The sequence below is a fragment of the Mytilus trossulus genome, chromosome 1, assembly GCF_036588685.1.
Source record: "Mytilus trossulus isolate FHL-02 chromosome 1, PNRI_Mtr1.1.1.hap1, whole genome shotgun sequence".
NCBI lineage: Eukaryota > Metazoa > Mollusca > Bivalvia > Mytilida > Mytilidae > Mytilus > Mytilus trossulus.
The window spans coordinates 98,604,303-98,627,084 of NC_086373.1; the positions used below are offsets into that span (position 1 = coordinate 98,604,303).

General features: G+C 32.1%; 2 protein-coding genes across 2 annotated transcripts; one reads left to right on the forward strand and one right to left on the reverse strand.

The window, feature by feature from the left end:
* Window positions 1-9,274: 9,274 nt before the first annotated feature.
* On the reverse strand, window positions 9,275-22,735 carry LOC134692893 (replication termination factor 2-like). The gene is made up of 8 exons (XM_063553522.1): window positions 22,460-22,735; window positions 17,688-17,782; window positions 17,169-17,259; window positions 15,055-15,191; window positions 13,480-13,558; window positions 13,032-13,145; window positions 9,886-9,937; window positions 9,275-9,694 (listed from the first exon to the last, which is right to left on the reverse strand). Exons 1-8 carry the CDS (start codon window positions 22,526-22,528, stop codon window positions 9,387-9,389), a joined length of 945 nt encoding a protein of 314 aa, XP_063409592.1. The 5' UTR covers window positions 22,529-22,735; the 3' UTR covers window positions 9,275-9,386.
* On the forward strand, window positions 20,061-21,335 carry LOC134698568 (uncharacterized). The gene is made up of 3 exons (XM_063560502.1): window positions 20,061-20,695; window positions 20,963-20,967; window positions 21,114-21,335. The coding sequence occupies exons 1-3, from the start codon at window positions 20,590-20,592 to the stop codon at window positions 21,333-21,335; spliced, it is 333 nt and encodes a 110-aa protein (XP_063416572.1). The 5' UTR covers window positions 20,061-20,589.
* Window positions 22,736-22,782: the final 47 nt, after the last annotated feature.

Here is a 22,782-nt window from a genome sequence, read left to right on the forward strand (position 1 = left end):
CTTTTTTTCTACACATTGTGGTTGTGGGTTGTGATGCAGTTTTGCACTGATCGAAGCGTGGTTTCAGTAGAAGTTGTATATAATTTAGGGGTCCTTAATGAGCTTCTGAAATATTTCAGGATCTCTATGATAGAATTTAAATCATCGAGGACATGGGCATATTTCGGGTTCTCTTAGAATCTGTCAAAATTTAAGGTCATAAAATACTCAGTTTTTTTCTCAATGGGATTTCAGGACTGCTACAATTTTACTTCAGGCCTCCTTAAACGTGTATGGAGGTCCACAAATCAGTTTCTGGATACCCTGAAGTATTCAGTGCCTATTGAAGTCCTGAAGTATTTTAAGATATCCTGTATTCGAATTATGGAGGTCATGAAATTATTAAGATTCCAGAAATCGAACAATAAAGGGCATGCCATATTTATTCATGAGGACCTCAATACATGGGTTTATTGGTTACCGTAACTTGAATCATGGAGGTCCTGAAATATGTATTGCCGCACGAGGACCCCAATACCAGGGGTTTTTGTTATCTTAATTCGAATCAGGGAGAACCAGAAATATTTATTCATGAGGACCTCAGTACATGGGTGTATTGGTAACCTTAAATCAAATCAAGTAGGACCTGGGATGTTTATTCACGAGGACCCTCAGTACATGGATTTATTGGTTACCTTAATTCGAATCATGGAGGACCTGGCATATTTATTCACGAGGACCCAATACATGGGTTAATTGGTTCCCTTAACTCGAATCATGGAGGACCATAAATATTTATTAATGAGGACCTCAGTACATGGGTTTATTGGTTGTCTTATTCGAATCAGAAACTGAAAAATTTCAAGGGCTTTTTAAATACAATAAATTTGACTAAATCCGAGTCTCATTTTGTTTTCTTTTTTAATTTTGAACAGAAACTATTATTAAAGATTTGCCACTGGACGTGAACCAATCACCAAAGAATGAAGGAAAGATCTGTGACACATGTGCATCACTTATCAATCATATCATGCTTTATTTAAGAATAATTATCAACAAATGGAAGTTTTTAACGACCTTGACTGGCTATACAGCCCTTGCACGGTCGGTGAATAATGAATTGAAAACCGTTATCTTGGATTGTAAAATAGTATGCAATGCACAATCGGTCTAGTTCTTTGCTTGAATCTGCAAATTTTCAGACAGATTGTCAATTAATGTGCAAGACTGTTTACTCGAATAAAGAAAATTAAGTGATTTATTACATTATAATATTAAGACGGTTTCAACAAACATCAAATATTTGTTTCGAAACAATTTTCAACTTAGCCATTAAAGGGGAGATAACTCTAATAGTATTTGTTTAACAATAAAAGGAACTTAAAAGAAATTTTCATTTTTTTTCTTGAAGCAAGAAAACAAGATCGGTGACAGTGATGTATTTGTATTTTCGTTAAACATATTTTAATTCTATATTATCATATTTTGTTTTAAAAAAAAAGCGGACTTGTAGATTGAAAAATTCTTAAGGGTTCCTCGGAACCCAGTGTCTCGCCTACTTATGGTGTTAATTGCAGGCTCAACAAAAGAGGAATACAATCAATAAAAATATTCCTCTTGATACTGTCTTATGATTCTAAGAAGCTTCTGTCCAAGTTTGGTAAAAATACAGTATGTTTTAAAAACTTTTTTAACAATTCCATTTATAAGTAAAATACAGATACTAGCTTTTGATCATAAACAAGCTTCTGTCCAAGTTTGGTACAGGTCCAAAATAGTATAAGAAAGTTATTAAAATTTTAAAAACTTTAACCACAGAGTGAATGGTTGTTTCCTGGCAGAAAATCTAAGTCCATTTAAAAGTAAAATGCACAAAAAATGGATTTATTTGTTAACAAAATTTACTTCTGGATACTTTGTTATGATCATAAACAAGCTTCTGCCCAAATTTGCTACAAACCCAGGATAGTTTAAGAAAGTTATTAGCTTTCAAAAACTTTAACCACAGAGTGAATGTAATGTTTCCTGGCAGAAAAACTAAGTCCATTTTTAAGTAAAATATGGAAAAATGGAATTTTATTTTTCCAAAATTTCCTTCTGGATACTATCTTATGATCATAAACAAGCTTCTGTATAAGTTTGGTACAAATACAGGATAGTTTAAGAAAGTTATTAAAATTTCAAAAACTTTAACCACAGAGTAAATATTATGTTATGGCAGAAAAACTAAGTCTATTTATAAGTAAAATACGGAAAAATGGAATTTTATTTTTACAAAATTTACTTCTGCATACTATCTTATGAACATAAACAAGCTTCTGTCCAAGTTTGGTAGAAATCCAGTTTAGTTTAAGAAAGTTATTAAAATTTCAAAAACTTTAACCACAGAGTGAATATTTGTTGACGCCGCCGACGGAATGTAGGATCGCTATGTCTCGCTTTTTCGACTAAAGTCGAAGGCTCGACAAAAATAGCTAATGACCCATACTTCATTAATATGTTTAAAGTCTACATTTCATAAAGGTATAGGAAAATTAAATCGGAGGGACTATATGCCCATAATCCACCTTAAATATGTTTCAGTTATTTTTAATTAAGTATTAACAGGGACTTGTTAGTATAGAAAGTCCCTGGTATAAATAAAGGTAAAAAATTTGACGGGAACACTTTACTTGCTGGAAGGTTTAAACAGGATTGGGAGAGCTCATCCCTTTTCTTAATTTGGACAGTACTATAACAGCACAGCATATTACAGCATTTAATTTTATCATTTCTAAATAGTTATACTAGTTGTTGTTACACTATATTATAACATTTGGTAGTAGTTAGTTGGGGCTTAGGTTGCAGAGAGGTTAAAATAATTCATCTACTATATCACTAGACTGTCAACACTGAGGTTGTGAGTTTGAGCTCACCACACCCAGGTTCATTTATCTCCATTTTGATTGACTAGTATTGCCAGTTTTCTTACCATAGATTCGTTGCACTACTTCCAGTCTGGCTTCCTCCACCAATAAAAACTTACCTCCTTAAAATAGCTGATAGAGCTGAAAGTGACTTTTAACATCCAATAATTGATCAATACAGTCTTAGTAAGATAGCGGATTTTCAAGTCAAAACTCCACGTTTGTCTTTAATTGTTTGTTTGTTCATTCATGCTGACATATGCCAATTCATCAGTACCCTTACTTTATAACAAAGAACAACTTATATATAACTTTAATTTTCAGAAAACTTGATGACATATTTTCAGATAAACATGTAGTTAAGGGAAGTATCAGAAACCAGATTTCAGTATATGTAGTTACATTAGCAAACTTGGCTAAATCTTTTTTTTGAGATGATGCATTAGGAAAGATTTCAATCTTTCCAAAAAATTGTAATTAGTTGGGACAATTACCTCCTAAATCAATCCCAACCTTCCTTTTATGGTATGGATTCTTGTACTACCATTTAAATAGTCAAGTTATTGCATGGAAACCTAAAGTCTTTAGACATTGTCTGTTTTTATGCCCTTTATTGAAGTACAATAACCCCAAAAATAAATACCCCCCCCCCCCCTTTAATAGTATTGAACTTTGTGCTATAATTTCATAAAGACACACACTTATACTCAAGTTAGTCTTCAATCCAAAATGTCTCCAGAAAACAAATGTCTTCAAATGACAACATATACTTAAAAATAACAGTACACATAATTTTTTAGGTCACATAAACACATCAAGATGTACAGGTATTAAGGCTTGCAAGTCAATAATTCAACTCACTTGAATATGTATTCACCTTAAGTTGGAGATGGAATATGCATGTGTATAGTATAATCAGCTATCAAATGGAAAAAATGTCAACATAAGAAAGTGAACTAGCAATCAACAGGAAAGATACATTTCCTTGACTTAATCTGCGCATAAAAAATCATTCTTATTCAGGTAAAACGATGATTTACATATTTCTTAATCAATGAAACCAACAAAAAAAATAAGAAAGTTCCATGTTATACAAATGCAGGCACCTTTTTTGTTTTATTTATATTTATGTTTACAAAAGGTCATATGAGCATCAGCATTCTTTGGAAGTCGCCTCTATGGTTAATTAACTTAATTAAAGATAGATTCCAGTCTAAAATACACATGACATGCTGATCCATGATAATTAGTCCATGCCTTGTAAATTGTTGCTCAGTATACCACCACTTAGAATTTGGCATTAGAAAGTAAGTGTCTGACAGGCCAATTAAGTGTAATAAGTGTAAAAACTTATCACTGTTACTTCACTGACCAAAATAAAATCATTCAGTTCAGTAGTCTTTGAAAAAAAAATTAAGCCCATTCAACTTTAGTATTGGAAAATTAAAAGTATCTGTAAACAGGAAGTAGGACTCTGACATATCAGAAAGTGTTTGCACCTTAGGAGTGATGTAAACTTGCTGATTAAATACAAAGTTATTTAGTACAGTAGTACTTGGTGAAAGGGTGTTTGTTGTAAAAATAGATAGATAGGACTACCAGACGAACAAGATGAGTGCAAAAAAAGCCATCCCTAATATACCTATTGCACAATATTAGAACTTGGCTTTACATAAAAATCTTTTAAACATCTGACCTAATTTTGATTCAAACAGGGATAATATAAGCATCAATTGATAAAAGACACCAGAACACATGTTTCTTCATCAATTAATTGATACATTCAGATAAAAAATTGAGAGTTAGTCACAATTAATACAGAACTGACTTTATTTTCATTTAAAAATAAGTACAAGAAATAATCTGTTAAATGTTACATTACAAATAGCATTAAAATATTCAATGTATTGAACTATAGCAGTTATACATAGTGTACATAACTGTGAAAGACCAGGCTTATAATTTAATTTATTCTGTGACAATTTTTTAATATTATACCGACAGAAGATTTTCCTTTTTGGTAATAAAATGAAACTTGATGCATGAAATATATCCATATTATGTTATGTCCACATTAAAAAAATCTCTACCTTGCATCTTATACATATTTTAATAAATTATACATGGCTGATGCAGTAAAAAAGTCTCTACTAGGTAACACGATATAAAATGGTGACTGTTTAAAATTATAAATAATGTTAACATGTCCTGCCATTATACAAAAGACTGAATTTACTGCTTTTTAATTTCTTGCCACTCTTATCAAACAAATTTGATCTTAAGCCTAAATTTTAATACACTTTAGTCTTTATTCATCAAATAAAATAAATATGGGCTTAAATAAAAGTAAACTTAATTTCACATAGGAAGTCAATTCAATTTAACATTAAATTTATTTTAGCATAACAATTGATTAAAAGTGAACCTAAAACATAAAATAGGCTTGTGTGTGTAAGAATATCTATGTCTTTTTTGGTTTAATTTGGATGGTATTCACATTAAAAACTAGAGGCTCTAAAGAGCCTGTGTCGCTCACCTTGGTCTATGTGCATATTAAACAAAGGACACAAATGGATTCATGACAAAATTGTATTTTGGTGATGGTGATGTGTTTGAAGTTCTTACTTTTTACTGAACGATTTTGCTTCTTACAATTATATCTATCATGAACTTTGACCAACAGAGAACTATATTTGGTAAAAATTTACATAAATTTACCAAATTAATGAAAATTGTTAAAAATTGACTATAAAGGGCAATAACTCCTTAAGGGGTCAATTGACCATTTAGGTCATGTTGACTTATTTGTAGATCTTACTTTGCTGAACATTATTGCTGTTTACAGTCTATCGCTATCTATAATAGTATTCAAGATAACCAAAAACGGCAAAATTTCTTTAAAAATTACCAATTGGAGGGCAGCAACCCAACAACCAGTTGTCCAATTCATCTGAAAAATTCAGGGCAGATAGATATTGACTTGATTAACAATTTAACTTCTTGTCAGATTTGCTCTAGATGCTTTGGTTTCATAGTTATAAGCAAAAAACTGCATTTTACCCCTATGTTCTATTTTTAGCCGTGGCGGCCATCTTGGTTGAATGGCCAGGTCATCGGACACATTTTTCAAACTAGATACCCCAAAGATGATTGTGGCCTAGTAGTTTCAGTGGAGATTTTGTAAAAGATTACTTAGATTTATGAAAAATGGTTAAAGATTGACTATAAAGGGCAATAACTCCTAAAGGGGTCAACTGACCATTTTGGTCATATTGACTTATTTGTAGATCTTACTTTGCTGAACATTATTGCTGTTTACAATTTATCTTTATCTATAATAATATTCAAGATAATAACCAAAAACAGCAAAATTTCCTCAAAATTACCAATTCAGGGGCAGCAACCCAACAACCGATTGACCGATTCATCTGAAAATTTCAGGGCAGATAAATCTTGACCTGATAAACATTTTTATATCATGTCAGATTTCCTCAAAATGCTTTGGTTTTTGAGTTATAAGCCAAAAACTGCATTTTACCACTCTGTTCTATTTTTAGCCGTGGCGGCCATCTTAGTTGGTTGACCAGGTCACGCCACACATTTTTTAAACTAGATACCCCAAAGATGATTGTGGCCAAGTTTGGATTAATTTGGCCAAGTAGTTTCAGAGGAGAAGATTTTTGTAAAAGATTACTTTAATTAACGAAAAATGGTTAAAAATTGACTTTAAAGGGCAACAACTCCTAAACGGGTCAACTGACCATTTTGGTCATGTTGACTTATTTGTAGATCTTACTTTGCTGAACATTATTGCTGTTTACAGTTTATCTCTAACTTTAATAATATTCAAGATAATAACCAAAAACAGCAAAATTTCTTCAAAATTACCAATTCAGGGGCAGCAACCCAACAACCGATAGACCGATTCATCTGAAAATTTCAGGGCAGATAGATCTTGACCTGATAAACATTTATACCCCCATGTCAGATTTGCTCTAAATGCTTTGGTTTTTTAGTTATAAGCCAAAAACTGCATTTTACCCCTATGTTCTATTTTTAGCCGTGGCGGCCATCTTGGTTGGTTGACCGGGTCACGCCACACATTTTTTAAACTAGATACCCCAATGATGATTGTGGCCAAGTTTGGTTTGATTTGGCCCAGTAGTTTCAGAGGAGAAGATTTTTCTAAAAGCTAACGACGACGGACGACGACGACGGACGACGACGACGGACGCCAAGTGATGGGAAAAGCTCACTTGGCCCTTCGGGCCAGGTGAGCTAAAAATCACATTATTCAATAAAAGGATTACAGTGTTATCTAAATATTAAACTATTATTGTCACTATTAATATTAAAACACTTTTTTGTATTTGTGGGAAATTTTAGATCAACAATTGTCACCTTTATAAAAAGAAAACTAGAGGCTCTAAAGAGCCTGTGTCGCTCACCTTGGTATATGTGAATATTAAACAAAGGAAGCAGATGAATTCATGACAAAATTGTGTTTTGTTGATGGTAATGTGTTTTTAAATCTTACTTTACTAAACAGTCTTGCTGCTTACAATTATCTCTATCTATATTGAAATTGGCCCAGTAGTATCAGTGGAAATGTTAATTAAAAATTTAAAATTTTATGAAAATTGTTAAAAATTGACTATAAAGGACAATAACTCCTTAGGGGGTCAATTGACCATTTTGGTCATGTTGACTTATTTATAGATCCTACTTTGCTGAACATTATTGCTGTTTACAGTTTATCTTTATCTATAATAATATTCAAGATAATAACCAAAAACAGCAAAATTTCCTTAAAATTACCGATTCACGGGCAGCAACCCAACAACAGGTTGTCAGATTCATCTTCCAATTACAGGGCAGATAGATATTGATCTGATAAACAAATTCACCCCAAGTCAGATTGCTCTAAATGCTTTGGTTTTGAGTTATAAGCCAAAAACTGCATTTTACCCCTATGTTCTATTTTTAGCCTTTGTGGCCATCTTGGTTGGTTGACCTGGTCACGCCACACATTTTTTAAACTAGATACCCCAAAGATGATTGTTGCCAAGTTTGGATTAATTTGGCCCAGTAGTTTCAGAGAAGAAGATTTTTGTAAAGATAACTAAGATTTACGAAAAAATGGTTAAAAATTGACTATAAAGGGCAATAACTCCTAAACAGGTCAACTGACCATTTCGGTCATGTTGACTTGTTTGTAGATAATACTTTGTTGAACATTATTGCTGTTTACAGTTTATCTCTATCTATAATAATATTCAAGATAAAAACCAAAAACAGCAAAATTTCCTTAAAATTACCAATTCAGGAGCAGCAACCCAACAACCAATTGACTGATTCATCTGAAAATTTCAGGGCAGATAGATCTTGACCTGATAAACATTTTTATCTCATGTCAAATTTCCTCAAAAGGTTTTGGTTTTTGAGTTATATGCCAAAAACTGCATTTTACCCCTATGTTCTATTTTTAGCCGTGGCGGCCATCTTGGTTGGTTGACCAGGTCACGCCACACATTTTTTAAACTATATACCCCAAAAATGATTGTGGCCAAGTTTGGATTAACTTGGCCCAGTAGTTTCAGAGGAGAAGATTTTTGTAAAAGATTACTTTAATTTACGAAAAATGGTTAAAAATTTACTATAAAGGGCAATAACTCCTAAACGGGTCAACTGACCATTTTGGTCATGTTGACTTATTTGTAGATCTTACTTTGCTGAACATTATTGCTGTTTACAGTTTATCTCTATCTATAATAATATTCAAGATAAAAACCAAAAACAGCAAAATTTTACTTAAAATTACCAATTCAGGGGCAGCAACCCAACAACCGATTGACCGATTCATCTGAAAATTTCAGGGCAGATAGATCTTGACCTGATTAACATATTTACCCCATGTCAGATTTGCTCTAAATGCTTTGGTTTTTGAGTTATAAGCCAAAAACTGCATTTTACCCCTATGTTCTATTTTTAGCCCTGGCGGCCATCTTGGTTGGTTGACCGGGTCACGCCACACATTTTTTAAACTAGATACCCCAATGATGATTGTGGCCAAGTTTGGTTTGATTTGGCCCAGTAGTTTCAGAGGAGAAGATTTTTGTAAAAGTTAACGACGACGGACGACGGACGACAGACGACGGACGCCGGACGCCGGACGCAAAGTGATGGGAAAAGCTCACTTGGCCCTTCGGGCCAGGTGAGCTAAAAAGAAACTACTCTGAGTCAAGTAAATTATTAATTATACTGAAACTAATCTGATAATGGAATATCAAGCTAATATATAAACATACAATTTAAACAACAGTGAATTTTACCTTCTACACTGCTAACAATAAGTTTATAAAATCAAATTCAAGAGTTTTGTAAGAAAAACAAAAGCATTACAATAAATGTAAGCATCATTGAAAATCATAGTTATACTCCCTAACCATATCATACCATAACCACACAGGACTTTCATCATAAAGAACAAACAATTGGCCTTTAATTATAAAACGGGTTAAATGTAACCCAGTGAGCAGACTGTTGATTCTTTGCCTTTTTTGATGTTGTAAATAGAGATTTGTATACATCTGTTGTAGTGGTGTCTTTCTGAATACTTTCAGCTTTGTCTCCTTGTTTTCCATTGGTCATCTTCAATTTGGAATCTGACGTTTTATTGGGCAATCTAATTTTCTTATCTGAAATTCCATTGTTCAATTTTCCATTTGTACTTGGTATTCCACTGGATGATGCACTTGAAGATGCTGTCTCCACTTTGGGTTGTTTACTTGAAGATTCACCATTTATTTCTGAAATAAAGCAAAATTACCAAAATAAAATATGACTTTTAAAAGTGACAGCTTGTTATGAAGGCTTAATTATTCTTTGAAAGCTATATTTTGCCAAAAATGTTGTTCCCGCCAAATATGACAGTTGACTTTTACTTATATTTTTTAGCAATAATATGCAATATAAAAATATGAGTTAAATATTATTTTACCTGTTGCTTGTGTTTCATCAGTAACTTTGTGTTTCTGTGCTTTCTTTGATTTCTACAAGTAAGTAAGATTAACTTTAGTAACATGTGATTACAATACTTAACCCTAAGACATTTAAAATGCTAAAATAAATGTTTCTATCCCAAATTCATGTTTTAGTTTTGATGCTATATTTGTCATTCTCATTGGATTTTGTCTAATGTTTAGTTTGTTTCTGTTTGTGTTACATTTCATTGTGTCATTGTTCTCCACTTATATTTCATGTGTTTCTCTCAGTGCTAGGTTGAAACCTGGATTTGTTTTTTCTTATCAATTTATGAGTTCTGAACAGCGGTACCACTGTTGCCTTTAGTTTTTATCTGCAATATTTTCCTTTAGCCTTCTGTAAATGAAGTTTTATAATTTATTGAAGACTTGTCAGGGGTTAAAAAAATTTGTTACAGCTAACTAGCCCAGGACTTTTTGGCAGGAGGATTTTACTAGCCCTGTTTCAAGAACTGCTAGCCCATCAAAACCAACCTGCTAGCCCAAGTATAACTTACAAATCACTCAGGGTGTGCTGCATAAGACGCTGGGAATGTGTGTCATGTTTTGAAAGGGAATGTGTGTCATGTTTTGAAAGGGCATTTGTAGACAGTCTCGGGCTTTTCATCCTCAACAATCGACCTTGCCCACGGGAATCTTTCATTCCATGTCGCTATGAACGTTCTTTTTCGCTTGTCCCGATCGTACTTTCTATTTTTTTTTTAGATGTATCAGCCTCATTAGAATCCCCTTCATTTGCCGATTTTCGCTTTGAACTTGAAGTTGATGAAGTTTCTGCGCTTGCCGTAGTAAAATATGTTGATATATTTTGTTGCATTGAAAGTTTTGTGCTCCCTGCTTAAACAGTTGTCCGACCAGAGTCTAGATGGATCAATACCTATCAATACATTATACCCCCCGGTACCGTTAATTGAAAAACTCGACAGAACCAATGAAAAATATCCCCGTTATAACATATAACGAGAAATTGATATTGAAAGTACAATAACTGCGATCAATACATGATACTGGGCCACCCGGAGTTATTTGTTCTATTTTTTAAACATGTTACTGTGCATGAGGTGAGGACCTGTACAAACCAGTTCAAATTCTTGGAATCCCGGATGACGTAATTGAATCTGATTGGCTAAGACAGAAAAGTGATGAAGGGATTTTCCACTTTCTATTTTAGACAAGCCAAGAATTTTTTGTTACTAGTCCGTCGGGCATACTGGGTTATAAGTTTTGGTTGCCCGAGACGTAAATGTCTAGTCCCGGGCGTCGGGCTAGTGGATTTTTTAACCCCTGCTTGTATGAAAATAACTAGAGGCTCTAAAGAGCCTGTGTCGCTCACCTTGGTCTATGTGAATATTAAACAAAGGAAGCAGATTGAAAATTGACTACAAAGGTCAATAACTCCTACAGGGGTCAATTGACCATTTCATTCATGTTGACTTATTTGTAGATCTTACTTTGCTGAACATTATTGCTGTTTACAGTTTACCTATATCTATAATAATATTCAATATAATAACCAAAAACAGCAAAATTTCCTTAAAATTACCAATTCAGGGGCCGCAACCCAAAAACAGGTTGTCCAATTCTTCTGAAAATTTCAGGGCAGATAGATCTTGACCTGATTAACAATTTTACTTCATGTCAGATTTTCTCTAAATTATTTGGTTTTTGAGTTATAAGCCAAAAACTGCATTTTACCCCTATGTTCTATTTTTAGCCGTGGCGGCCATCTTGGTTTGATGGCCAGGTCACCGGACACAATTTTTAAACTAGATACCCCAATGATGATTGTGGCCAAGTTTCAAATAATTTGGCCCAGCAGTTTCAGGGGAGAAGATTTTTCTAAAAGATTACTAAGATTTACGAAAAATGGTTAAAAATTGACTATAAAGGGCAATAACTCCTAAAGTGGTCAACTGATCATTTTGGTCATGTTGACTTTTTTGTAGATCTTACTTTGCTGAACATTATTGCTTTTTACAGTTTATCTCTATCTAAAATAATATTCAAGATAATAACCAAAAACAACAAAATTTCCTTAAAATTACCAATTCAGGGGCAGCAACCTAACAACGGAATGTCAGATTCATCTGAAAATTTCAGGGCAGATAGATCTTAACCTGATTAACAATATTACCCCATGTCAGATTTGCCTTAAATGCTTTGGTTTTTGTTTTGAGTTATAAGCCAAAAACTGCATTTTACCCCTATGTTCTATTTATAGCCATGGCGGCCATCTTGGTTAGTTGGCGGGGTCACCGGACACAATTTTTAAACTAGATACCCCAATGATGATTGTGGCCAAGTTTGGTTTAATTTGGCCTAGTAGTTTCAGAGGAGAAGATTTTTGTAAAAGTTAACGCAGGACGACGACGACGACGGACGCCAAGTGATGAGAAAAGCTCACTTGGCCCTTTGGGCCAGGTGAGCTAAAAATGGGTGTAATCAGGCAAAATATTTTTCAATGTAACATAGGGGAAAAATGGAGTTCAAACATCTGACCAAAATACGCCTTTTCAGAATTTAAGGCCTATTGGTAATCTCATTGTCAGTACACCAAAATGAAAATAATGTTATGTCATTGGTTGAATTTCTATTGTTTATCATACTTTAAACCAATCACAACATTTGGTGTACGTTTTTGGATATATTACCCAGAATGAATTAGAATCTGAAACAGTGAATTCCTAAACATCACTAGGTACATACATGACAGTGCATCATGTCTTCAATGGCTTCCATTATTTTTTTTATCTCAAAAAGATGTTACATAAAATAATTCATAATTTTTTCTCATTGAAATGGTAAGTAAAACAATTGAATTCAAATTTACGCATCAAATTTGCTAATTTCAGATAACAGTAAAAAAATCTACAACCATCATCAGCAGCTATTTGTAAAAAAATTTAGACCCTTATCTACCCTAATTTTGTTTCCTGATTATATATGTATCATCCAGTTTCAAACTTTATCATAAAAAGATATTATTATCAACTGTTGTATCTGATACATATATTTTCTCAAAATATTAATCAAATTTTTGTTTGCCAGATAATTGGAATCTTGTTTCATGAGAGCTTCAAGGTGGCCAGGAAATATCAAATACCTTAGCAAGCTTGGCTTGTTCTCGTCTTTTCTCCATGTTTGACCTTAACTCATCAACATCTGTTTCTGTACCATTTAGAACAACCATATCATCTGTAGAATAGGGTTTACCGCACTACAAAGAAAATATATATATCATTTTTAAAATTATGTACCATTCAGAACAACCATATCATCTGTGGAATAGGGTTTACCACACTACAATGCAAATATAATTATTTCATGTAAGAAGTGTTTTCATAATACTGATGCCAAAGTCCCATGGAATAATTCATTTTAAAACAGGTGCTAGAGAGTTCCTTTTGAAAGAAGAAGCAAATTTAAACAGACAAACAAATTTGGAATAACAGAATTTGATTGCAGTGAGAGGTATGACCTGGAAATTAGTTCTTATGAAAAAAAGAAAGGATTTAAGAGCTAACAAGAATGGAAAGAATTACAATTCATACCTTGTGACATATTTCAGATTTGATTTCTTTTAGAGCTCGTTCAGACATTACACATCCGCAACTCCATACAAAACAAAATCTGGAAAAACGAAAAAAATGCAATTCAAGGAATTCAATTGGATTTAAAGAGTACAAATTACACAATTCAGGAAGTGACAATTTTAAAAAATTTACTAAGTGGAATGTTATGTCTTTCAAATAAAAGCTTTTTCCATATCAAAACAGTAACCAAATCTTGAAACACTGTTACAACAGTTATCTCATTAAATGTTTCATGAGCAATTGACAAAACTGAATACCATGTTTTGTTACACATAGTTTTACCTACTAAATACTATATTTGGTTAAACTTACTTTTACTTACTAAATACCATGTTTTGTTAGACATACGTTTACCTGCTAAATACCATGTTTTGTTAAACATAGTTTTACCTACTAAAAACCATGTTTTGTTAAACATAGTTTTACCTACTAAATACTATGTTTTGTTAAACTTACTTTTACTTACTAAATACCATGTTTTGTTAGACATACGTTTACCTACTAAATACCATGTTTTGTTAAACATAGTTTTACCTACTAAATACCATGTTTTGTTAAACATAGTTTTACCTACTTAATACCATGTTTTGTCAGACATAGTTTAACCTACTAAATAACATGTTTTGTTAAACATAGTTTTACCTACTAAATACTATGTTTTGTTAAACTTACTTTTACTTACTAAATACCATGTTTTGTTAGACATACGTTTACCTACTAAATACCATGTTTTGTTAAACATAGTTTTACCTACTAAATACCATGTTTTGTTAGACATAGTTTAACCTACTAAATAACATGTTTTGTTAAACTTACTTTAACCTACTAAATACCATGTTTTGTAAGACATACTTTTATCTACTAAATACCATGTTTTGTTAGAATACTTTTACCTACTAAATACTATGTTTTGTTAAACTTACTTTTACCTTCCAAATACCATGTTTTGTTAGACATAGTTTTACCTACTAAATACCATGTTTTGTTAGACATAGTTTAACCTACTAAATAACATGTTTTGTTAAACTTACTTTAACCTACTAAATACCATGTTTTGTAAGACATACTTTTATCTACTAAATACCATGTTTTGTTAAACATACTTTTACCTACTAAATACCATGTTTTGTTAGAATACTTTTACCTACTAAATACTATGTTTTGTTAAACTTACTTTTACCTTCCAAATACCATGTTTTGTTAGACATACTTTTACCTACTAAATATTATGTTTTGTTAAACATAGTTTTACCTACTAAATACCATATTTTGTTAGACATACTTTTACCTACTAAATACCATGTTTTGTTTAACATAGTTTTACTTACTAAATACCATGTTTTGCTAAACATAGTTTTACTTACTAAATACCATGTTTTGCTAAACATAGTTTTACCTACTAAATATGATGTTTTGTTAGACATACTTTTACCTACTAAATACCATGTTTTGTTGGACATAGTTTTACCTAAAAATACCATGTTTTGTTAAACATAGTTTTACCTACTGAATACCATGTTTTGGTAAACTTACTTATATGTTCCGTTCATCTCCAGTCCAACTACTGGACATATATAAGGTGAGGTTTGTGTGTCTATATATGAATCACCTTTCTTTGCTGTTTCTTTTTGGTAGGCTGGATTGTCTGTGAGTTTCAATTCTTTAACATCCTACAAATAAAATGTGATCATACTGATACAAGTTAAGACAAAACACATTTAAATAAATTACTGTACTATGGTATAACATTTTCTTCCCCTGCAGTATGAACCAAACTTTTATGTCTTTTAATTCCTACTTATGCTTATGTTAAGTTCTTTAAAAAAATAAATGTTTTCCTGTTTCCCAACCTGAAACAGCATCAACACAACTATTTACCACTAGTTAGTCCTATATATTAATTTGTCCCAGTAGATTGATTAGTGTACATACCCCTTCTTTATGGTATGTTCTCATGTGGTAAAAGGTCATGTTGGATGGCAACAGTTATCTCATTAAATGTTTCATGAGCAATTGACAACACTGAATACCATGTTTTGTTACACATAGTTTTACCTACTAAATACCATGTTTTGTTAAACATACTTTTACCTACTAAATACCATATTTTGTCAGACATACTTTTACCTACTAAATACCATGTTTTGTTTAACATAGTTTTACTTACTAAATACCATGTTTTGCTAAACATAGTTTTACTTACTAAATACCATGTTTTGCTAAACATAGTTTTACCTACTTAATTCAATGTTTTGTTAGACATACTTTTACCTACTAAATACCATGTTTTGTTGGACATAGTTTTACCTACTAAATACCATGTTTTGTTAAACATAGTTTTACCTACTAAATACCATGTTTTGTTAAACATAGTTTTACCTACTAAATACCATATTTTGTTAGACATACTTTTACCTACTAAACACCATGTTTTGTTTAACATAGTTTTACTTACTAAATACCATGTTTTGCTAAACATAGTTTTACTTACTAAATACCATGTTTTGTTAGACATACATTTACCTACTAAATACCATGTTTTGTTAAACATAGTTTTACCTGGCAGTTGAAATGATAAAACACAATTTCTAATGGGGGTTATAAATTTTTTGATTGAATAACCCTAAAATAATTAATAATTGTTTAATGATATTTTATCTAGACTGCGTTAATGATGGCAACCATTTGTGATGGTACATTGTATTTAGGCTCAACAACCATAATTCTTAAAGAATACCATAACTCTTTACATGATTTTCAAATTTGTTGGTCAAATGATAGGATCCACTTTAATTGCAAACTGCCCAGTGGTTTCAGAGGAAAAGATTTGTGAAACAGTTGATGGATGTGACTTGATGTGATGGCAGATACTGTATCCTTTGTAGCTGGTTCATTCAATTCAGTAACGCATTAATAAACAAAGTGCAAACTAGGCCAATGTTCACCATGATTTTAAAAATTTGTAAGGGTTCCGCGGAACCCAGTGTCTCGCCTACTTTTGCTGTAAATCGCAGGCGCAACAAAAATGAGGTAAAAATCAATAAAAATATTCCTCTTGATACTATCTTATAATTGTAAGAAGCTTCTGTCCAAGTTTTGTAAAAATCTAGGATAGTTAAGGAATCTAATAAATGTTTTGAAAATTTTAACTGCAGACTGTATGTAAGTCCATTTAAAAGTAAAATACTGAAAAAATGGATTTATTTTTTACAAAATTTACTTCTGGATACTATCTTATGATCATAAAAAAGCTTATGTCCAAGTTTGGTACAAACCAAGGATAGTTTAAGAAAGTTATTAAAATTCTAAAAAATTTAACCACAGAGTGAATGTTATGTTTTCCCGCAGAAAAAACTAAGTCTATTCATAAGTAAAATACTGAAAAAATGGAATTTTATTTTTACAAAATTTACCTCTGGATACTATCATATGATCATAAACAAGCTTCTGTCCAAGTTTGGTAGAAATCCAGTATAGGTTAAGAAAGTAATTAAAATTTCAAAAACTTTAACCACAGATTGAATATTTGTGAACGCTGCCGCCGCCGACACCAACGGAATGTAGGATCGCTTAGTCTCCCTTTTTCGACTTAAGTCGAAGGCTCGACAAAAACAGAATAAACACTTCTTAACACATGAAGTACCTACCTTTAGTCCTCTAATATGGGCAAAACCAGATGCATTTTCGAACTTGCTCTTGTCAATCAGAAACTCTAGGATGGACTCTTTATTATAAAGCCTAGAAATAAACATTGAAAGAAATGAAGCAAAAAAGAACAGGTATTGTAATAAGGATCTTTTAAACTTTGTTGAAATAAATTTGTAGGTAAACTCAATAAATGTTTTATTTCTAATCAACAACTTAAATTTTAAAAAACACTAATTTTGTGCAGACTTTGTTTCATAAAGGTAGACAAAAGTTTAATACTAATAATAATGATTGAAAGTAGCAATACTAGTACTACTAGATAGTTTTTACTATAATCATGATGATTAAATATGTGAAAGTCCTTAACCATCAATTAATTTCAAAATATTATGAAGTCATTGGTTAAACAATGTATCAACATATTTTAGTGGTCTGCTCATTTGTTTACAGTTGATTCCATTTAAACCATTTTGTTTAAAACTATTCAGTTGATGATCCCTTCTGTATTTTATATGTACCTTCCAAGTTCACATCCCATAATTGGTGTTCTAAGGGGTTCCTGTGTTATAGCACATAGTTTCCATTTCGCAGCTAAATCTGCTACTTTATTTTTCTGTAATGTAAAACAAGATTAAAAAGTTTATTACTAATACACTCATGCACACATTGTGAGCAACAAGAGAAACATAATATAGTTAACAACATAATAAATTAGTCAATAAATTGGTCAAATAACATAACCCCTGTATCATGTTTATCACTACAGGAGAAAAAGAGCTTTTCAGTATTTGTGAAATTGTGAAACAAGTTCAAGGTAGTACTCCATAGAATAAAATATTCAAGAGAGATTATTAATAGAGTGTTTATGCACTTTGAATTGAAAATAGTATTGGCTAGGTTTTACAGGTTTCATGAGAATTAATTCTGTCTCACTTTTGATTTTTCTGTTGTTTTAGTATCAGACAATTACATGGATAAATATTAGTGGGATGGGTTGAGAAAATGAATAGACTACTATCTCTAATAAGATAAATTATCAGCTTTATTAGAGTATTTGGATGTTTCTGTAAAAAGATACAGTTTTTATATTAAAAAGTAAACAATATGAATAACAACAGGTTGTGTCATAATTCACCTGAATATAAATATATTTTCAATCCGTTTAACATAAACTTTTAGTGGTAAATTTTATAATTATCATGAAACATGTAAACTATTAGTCACTTAAAGGTTTTTATATTATTCCTGTAAAAAAAATGTTGAAAATTTTGTCAAAAATCAACATTTTAAGTGTTTATATTAAACAAATAAAAACCTAATCAAAGTACTGAAGTACTGAAAATACAATGACCACAAGTTAGTTCTTGACAACCTCACAGTCTATCATATTGTAGTGATACAAATCAGTATACACTGGTTTGTTGTTATGTATTATATCACTCTATTCAACTAGTCAATAATTATAGTGCAATGTGTATGGTGGACAACCTTCTGAAATAATTTGATTTTCTAATAGATTGGATTTGAGTAAGCATTCATATTTCCAGCAAAACATTCTTGAGATATTCTCCTGTATGCTTTAAATAACACTTTTTTTCTGTACTTTAGTATAGATATTTATATCAATGATTTTTTTACTTATAAATATATATATTTTTAACCACAAAAAATATTAATTTTCAAATGTAAGTTCTAAAAAAATAATTCTATGAGTATTCATTGAAGAGATGAATTTATAACAAGCGATAAGGAATGTTATTTTGCACTTGATAATGTCCACCTATTTATAGATTGAATACCAGTTAAACAAGAACAAGAGTGCACACACTGAAATGTCTTGCCTTCTTTACTAATCATTGATATTATGTTGATAGTCCTAATAATAAAGCTTTATTACAACTGTCACATAAACTTAACATAAACCAAGAAAAACTAAACATTGACCTTTGAACCATGAAAATGAGGTCAAGGTCAGATGAACCATGCCAGGTAGGCAAATACAGCAAACAATTCTTCCATACAGCAAATAAAATTGACTTATTGCTTATACTTAAAGAAAAACAGACCAAAACACAAAAGCTTAACACTGAGCAATGAACCGTTAAAAATGAGGTCAAGGTCAAATAAAACCTGCGTGACTGAGTGACATGTAGATCATGAAATATTTCTATACACCAAATATAGTTGATCTATTGCATATAGTATTAGAAAAAAAGGCCAAAACTCAAAATTTAACTTTGACCACTGAACCATGAAAATGAGGTCAAGGTCATATGACACCTGCCAGGTAGACCTGTACACCTTACAACCATTCCATACACAAAATATAGAAGACCTATTGCATAAAGTATAAGAAAAACAGACCAAAACACAAAAACTTAACTATAACCACTGAACCATGAAAATGAGGTCAAGGTCAGATTACACAGTTGGACATGTACACCTTACAGTGCTTCCATACACAGACCTGTACTAGACCTATTGCTTATAGTATCTCAGATATGGACTTGACCACCAAAACTTAACATTGTTCACTGATCCATGAAATGAGGTCGAGGTCAAGTGAAAACTGTCTGACGGGCAAGAGGACCTTGCAAGGTACGCACATACCAAATATAGTTATCCTATTACTTATAATAAGAGAGAATTTAACATTACAAAAAATCTTAACTTTTTTTTCAAGTAGTCACTGAACCATGAAAATGAGGTCAAGGACATTGGACCTGTGACTGACGGAAACTTCGTAACATGAGGCATCCATATACAAAGTATGAAGCATTCAGATCTCCCATCTTCTAAAATATAAAGCTTTTAAAGCTAACACCGCTGCCGCCTTAGCCGCATCACTATCAGTCTTCACGCTGAACTTCCAGATCTACAGGCCCGGTATCGGGATTGTTCGCCCTAATTACATGTTCGCCCTAGGTTCGTTCGCACTGAGTTTGTTCGCCCTGGTGTTCCGTTCGCCCTGAGTTCGTTCGCCCTATTCTCATTAATGATATGTATATGTTACATTAATGAAAGAAATGCATATTTACATTAAAATTTATGTTTATCTATTAAAAGCTGAATACAGAATATTAATTAAATAAAATTCGGGTTGGCTGCTACATTGATACACTTTATTTTATAATTACTTTTAATTACTGTTGATTGAATTTTGATTGCTGATTAGGTATAATTTGAAATTCTTTGATATCACTGATTGTTATATGAATTGTCTTTGAGGGATTAATAATGAAAATAAAAATTTTCTCAAATAAAATAGTCAGCTTGGATGGGTAAAAACACTGATGTACAAATTGTTAGACATGAAAGGGAAATTATTTTCGCAGCTTGGCTTCTTTGATCTCAGTGTGTTTTGACAAATTTGGTATATATGGAATTGGATTATGGAACCGGTGCATTATTCCATAAACTATGGAAGTGTACATGTGTATTTCGTGTGACAGAGAGGTCCGACCTATTCAACATGCAGTATCATGTGACGTATGTGAGAGATGGCAGCATAGATTGTGTGGCACTGGTAAGTGTTTCAATTGATAAATATATAAAATTTTGTGCAACTATCATCAGGATCTATAGGAAGATGTGGTGTGAGTGCCAATGAGACAAATTCAATCCAAATAGCAATTTATAAAAGTAAACCATTATAGGTCAATGTACGGTCTTCAGTATATATCCATATATATAATTAATGAACTTAAATAAATATATTAGGATAAAATAAGACAATATATATATATAACTACGTTAGTATGAATGTTTTCTCATATTTAGTATTATGTTCTAGTACAAGTAGATTTATATATAAAATTATTATCAATCACGGTAATGGTCACTCCTTCTTAGTTATTTGTTTTATATTGATGTTTTAAATTATATTGTTCACATGTGATAATATTTATAATATCAAATTTCAATTTTCAGTATAACTTTTCAAGCTTACAAAGACGCCAGACATGGCAATGACCTACAGTTATATCCATAAGAAGTACACCATCCTGGAAGAGAAGATCCAGACGGCATGGGACCAGTACATGGGCAATGTCATCACAACAACACACTTTTTGAAAGTGATTGCCAAACTGTACAAGCCGTCCGACAACCATGCCAAATACTTTGAATCCACAGAACCTTATCCTGGTAGCAGAAAGACAACATAATAACTTTACATACAAATTAATAGTTAAGTCTTCAGTTGTTTTACATTAAAAAAATACAATGTAGTGCTGAATTTTCGAGACACTTATTTCCCAGAAGCAGCAACACGTAATACATCATAAGTAAATATTCAGTGAATTTAAACAGACTTCAAAATATGCAATTACATACAAATAGTTGAGTCTTCAGTTGTTTTACATTTAAAAATACAATGTAGTGCTGAAATTCACAAAAACTAATTTCCTAGTAACGTATTTACATACAGATACTAACTTAGTTCTCAATACCTTGAAGTCAAAATATCTTGTAGTCCTGAAATTTACAGGAATATATAACCTAGCAGCAGCTAGCTGTAGACAACACAATACATCGTAAATATTCGGCGAAATTGTAGACTGACTTCAACATATTCAATGAAATACACACAACACAACACTGTAATAAAAAATAAAAATCAGGGCGAAGGTACCCAGGGCGAACAGGTATCAGGGCGAACGGTCTCAGGGCGAAATGGAACTAGGGCGAACAGTAACTAGGGCGGACGGACCCGGATTCTACAGGCCCGCAGCTCAATTTTTGAAATTTTTTAGTTAGATTCTGTTGGCCTGTAGGTCTGATTTTTACAGGCCCGAGAGCAATTTTACCAGCCTAGGCTGCCTGGGCTGCCACTCGGCGTGAAGACTGCACTATCCCTATGTCGAGTTTCCTGCGACAAAAGTCGCAGGCTCGACAAAAATCACTGAGGCGACAACACAAAATGAACAACTGAACAATACATCCGACCGCATGTCCTCACAGTCATCATGATATAAAATCAATAGGACATTGTTCAACTCTTGAGGTCCCTCATGGGGGTGTCTAAGTAATCACAAAATCACATTTTTTTTATCAATGTGTAATCACATAATCATTAATTATTTTTTAAACAATATAAGCTGATAAACAATGAAATAACCCAAACCAATCCTAAATTATTTAAAATGATTATGAATTATTTGGTCTGGTTAACAAATAAAATAAAAAGTAATCACATAATCAAAAACCCAAATGTAAACAAACAGGAATCTGTCAGGAATATGACAAATTTTTGTAACATCGACATTTTCTGAATTTTTGTCATACGTACCTGTTCCGGTTTTTTCTTTACTCTAACAAGCTCGTCTCTTCTAGGAATGGTTCCTCCATCGCATCCCATGTTTCTTGAATATATAATATGATGACAAAATAGGCCACAAATAATCCACAAATAAGCAGCGAAAAGGGAGGTCAGTCAGATTTCCTTTTTAGTTTCGGATGAATTTCGGTAATCAAATATTATCCATATATTAAACAATTGAATAAAAATACATTTTTTTTATAATTTCACTGATGCCCCAATGATCTTTACGGGTCCTTAATTTTAGTCATGTATGGCCTGTTTTTATTTTCGTATGTACACTGTAAAAGTTG

Bases quoted from the DNA above. Each gene is read 5' to 3' on its own strand.
- LOC134698568 (XM_063560502.1), top strand. From the start codon at position 20,590: ATGGAAGTGTACATGTGTATTTCGTGTGACAGAGAGGTCCGACCTATT.
- LOC134692893 (XM_063553522.1), bottom strand. From the start codon at position 22,528: ATGGGATGCGATGGAGGAACCATTCCTAGAAGAGACGAGCTTGTTAGA. The intron at 15,192-17,168 runs GTAGGTACTTCA...TTTTATTTGTAG, and splicing joins CCCATATTAGAGGACTAAAG to GATGTTAAAGAATTGAAACT. The intron at 9,938-13,031 runs GTATTTGATATT...ACTTACTTGTAG, and splicing joins AACAAGCCAAGCTTGCTAAG to AAATCAAAGAAAGCACAGAA.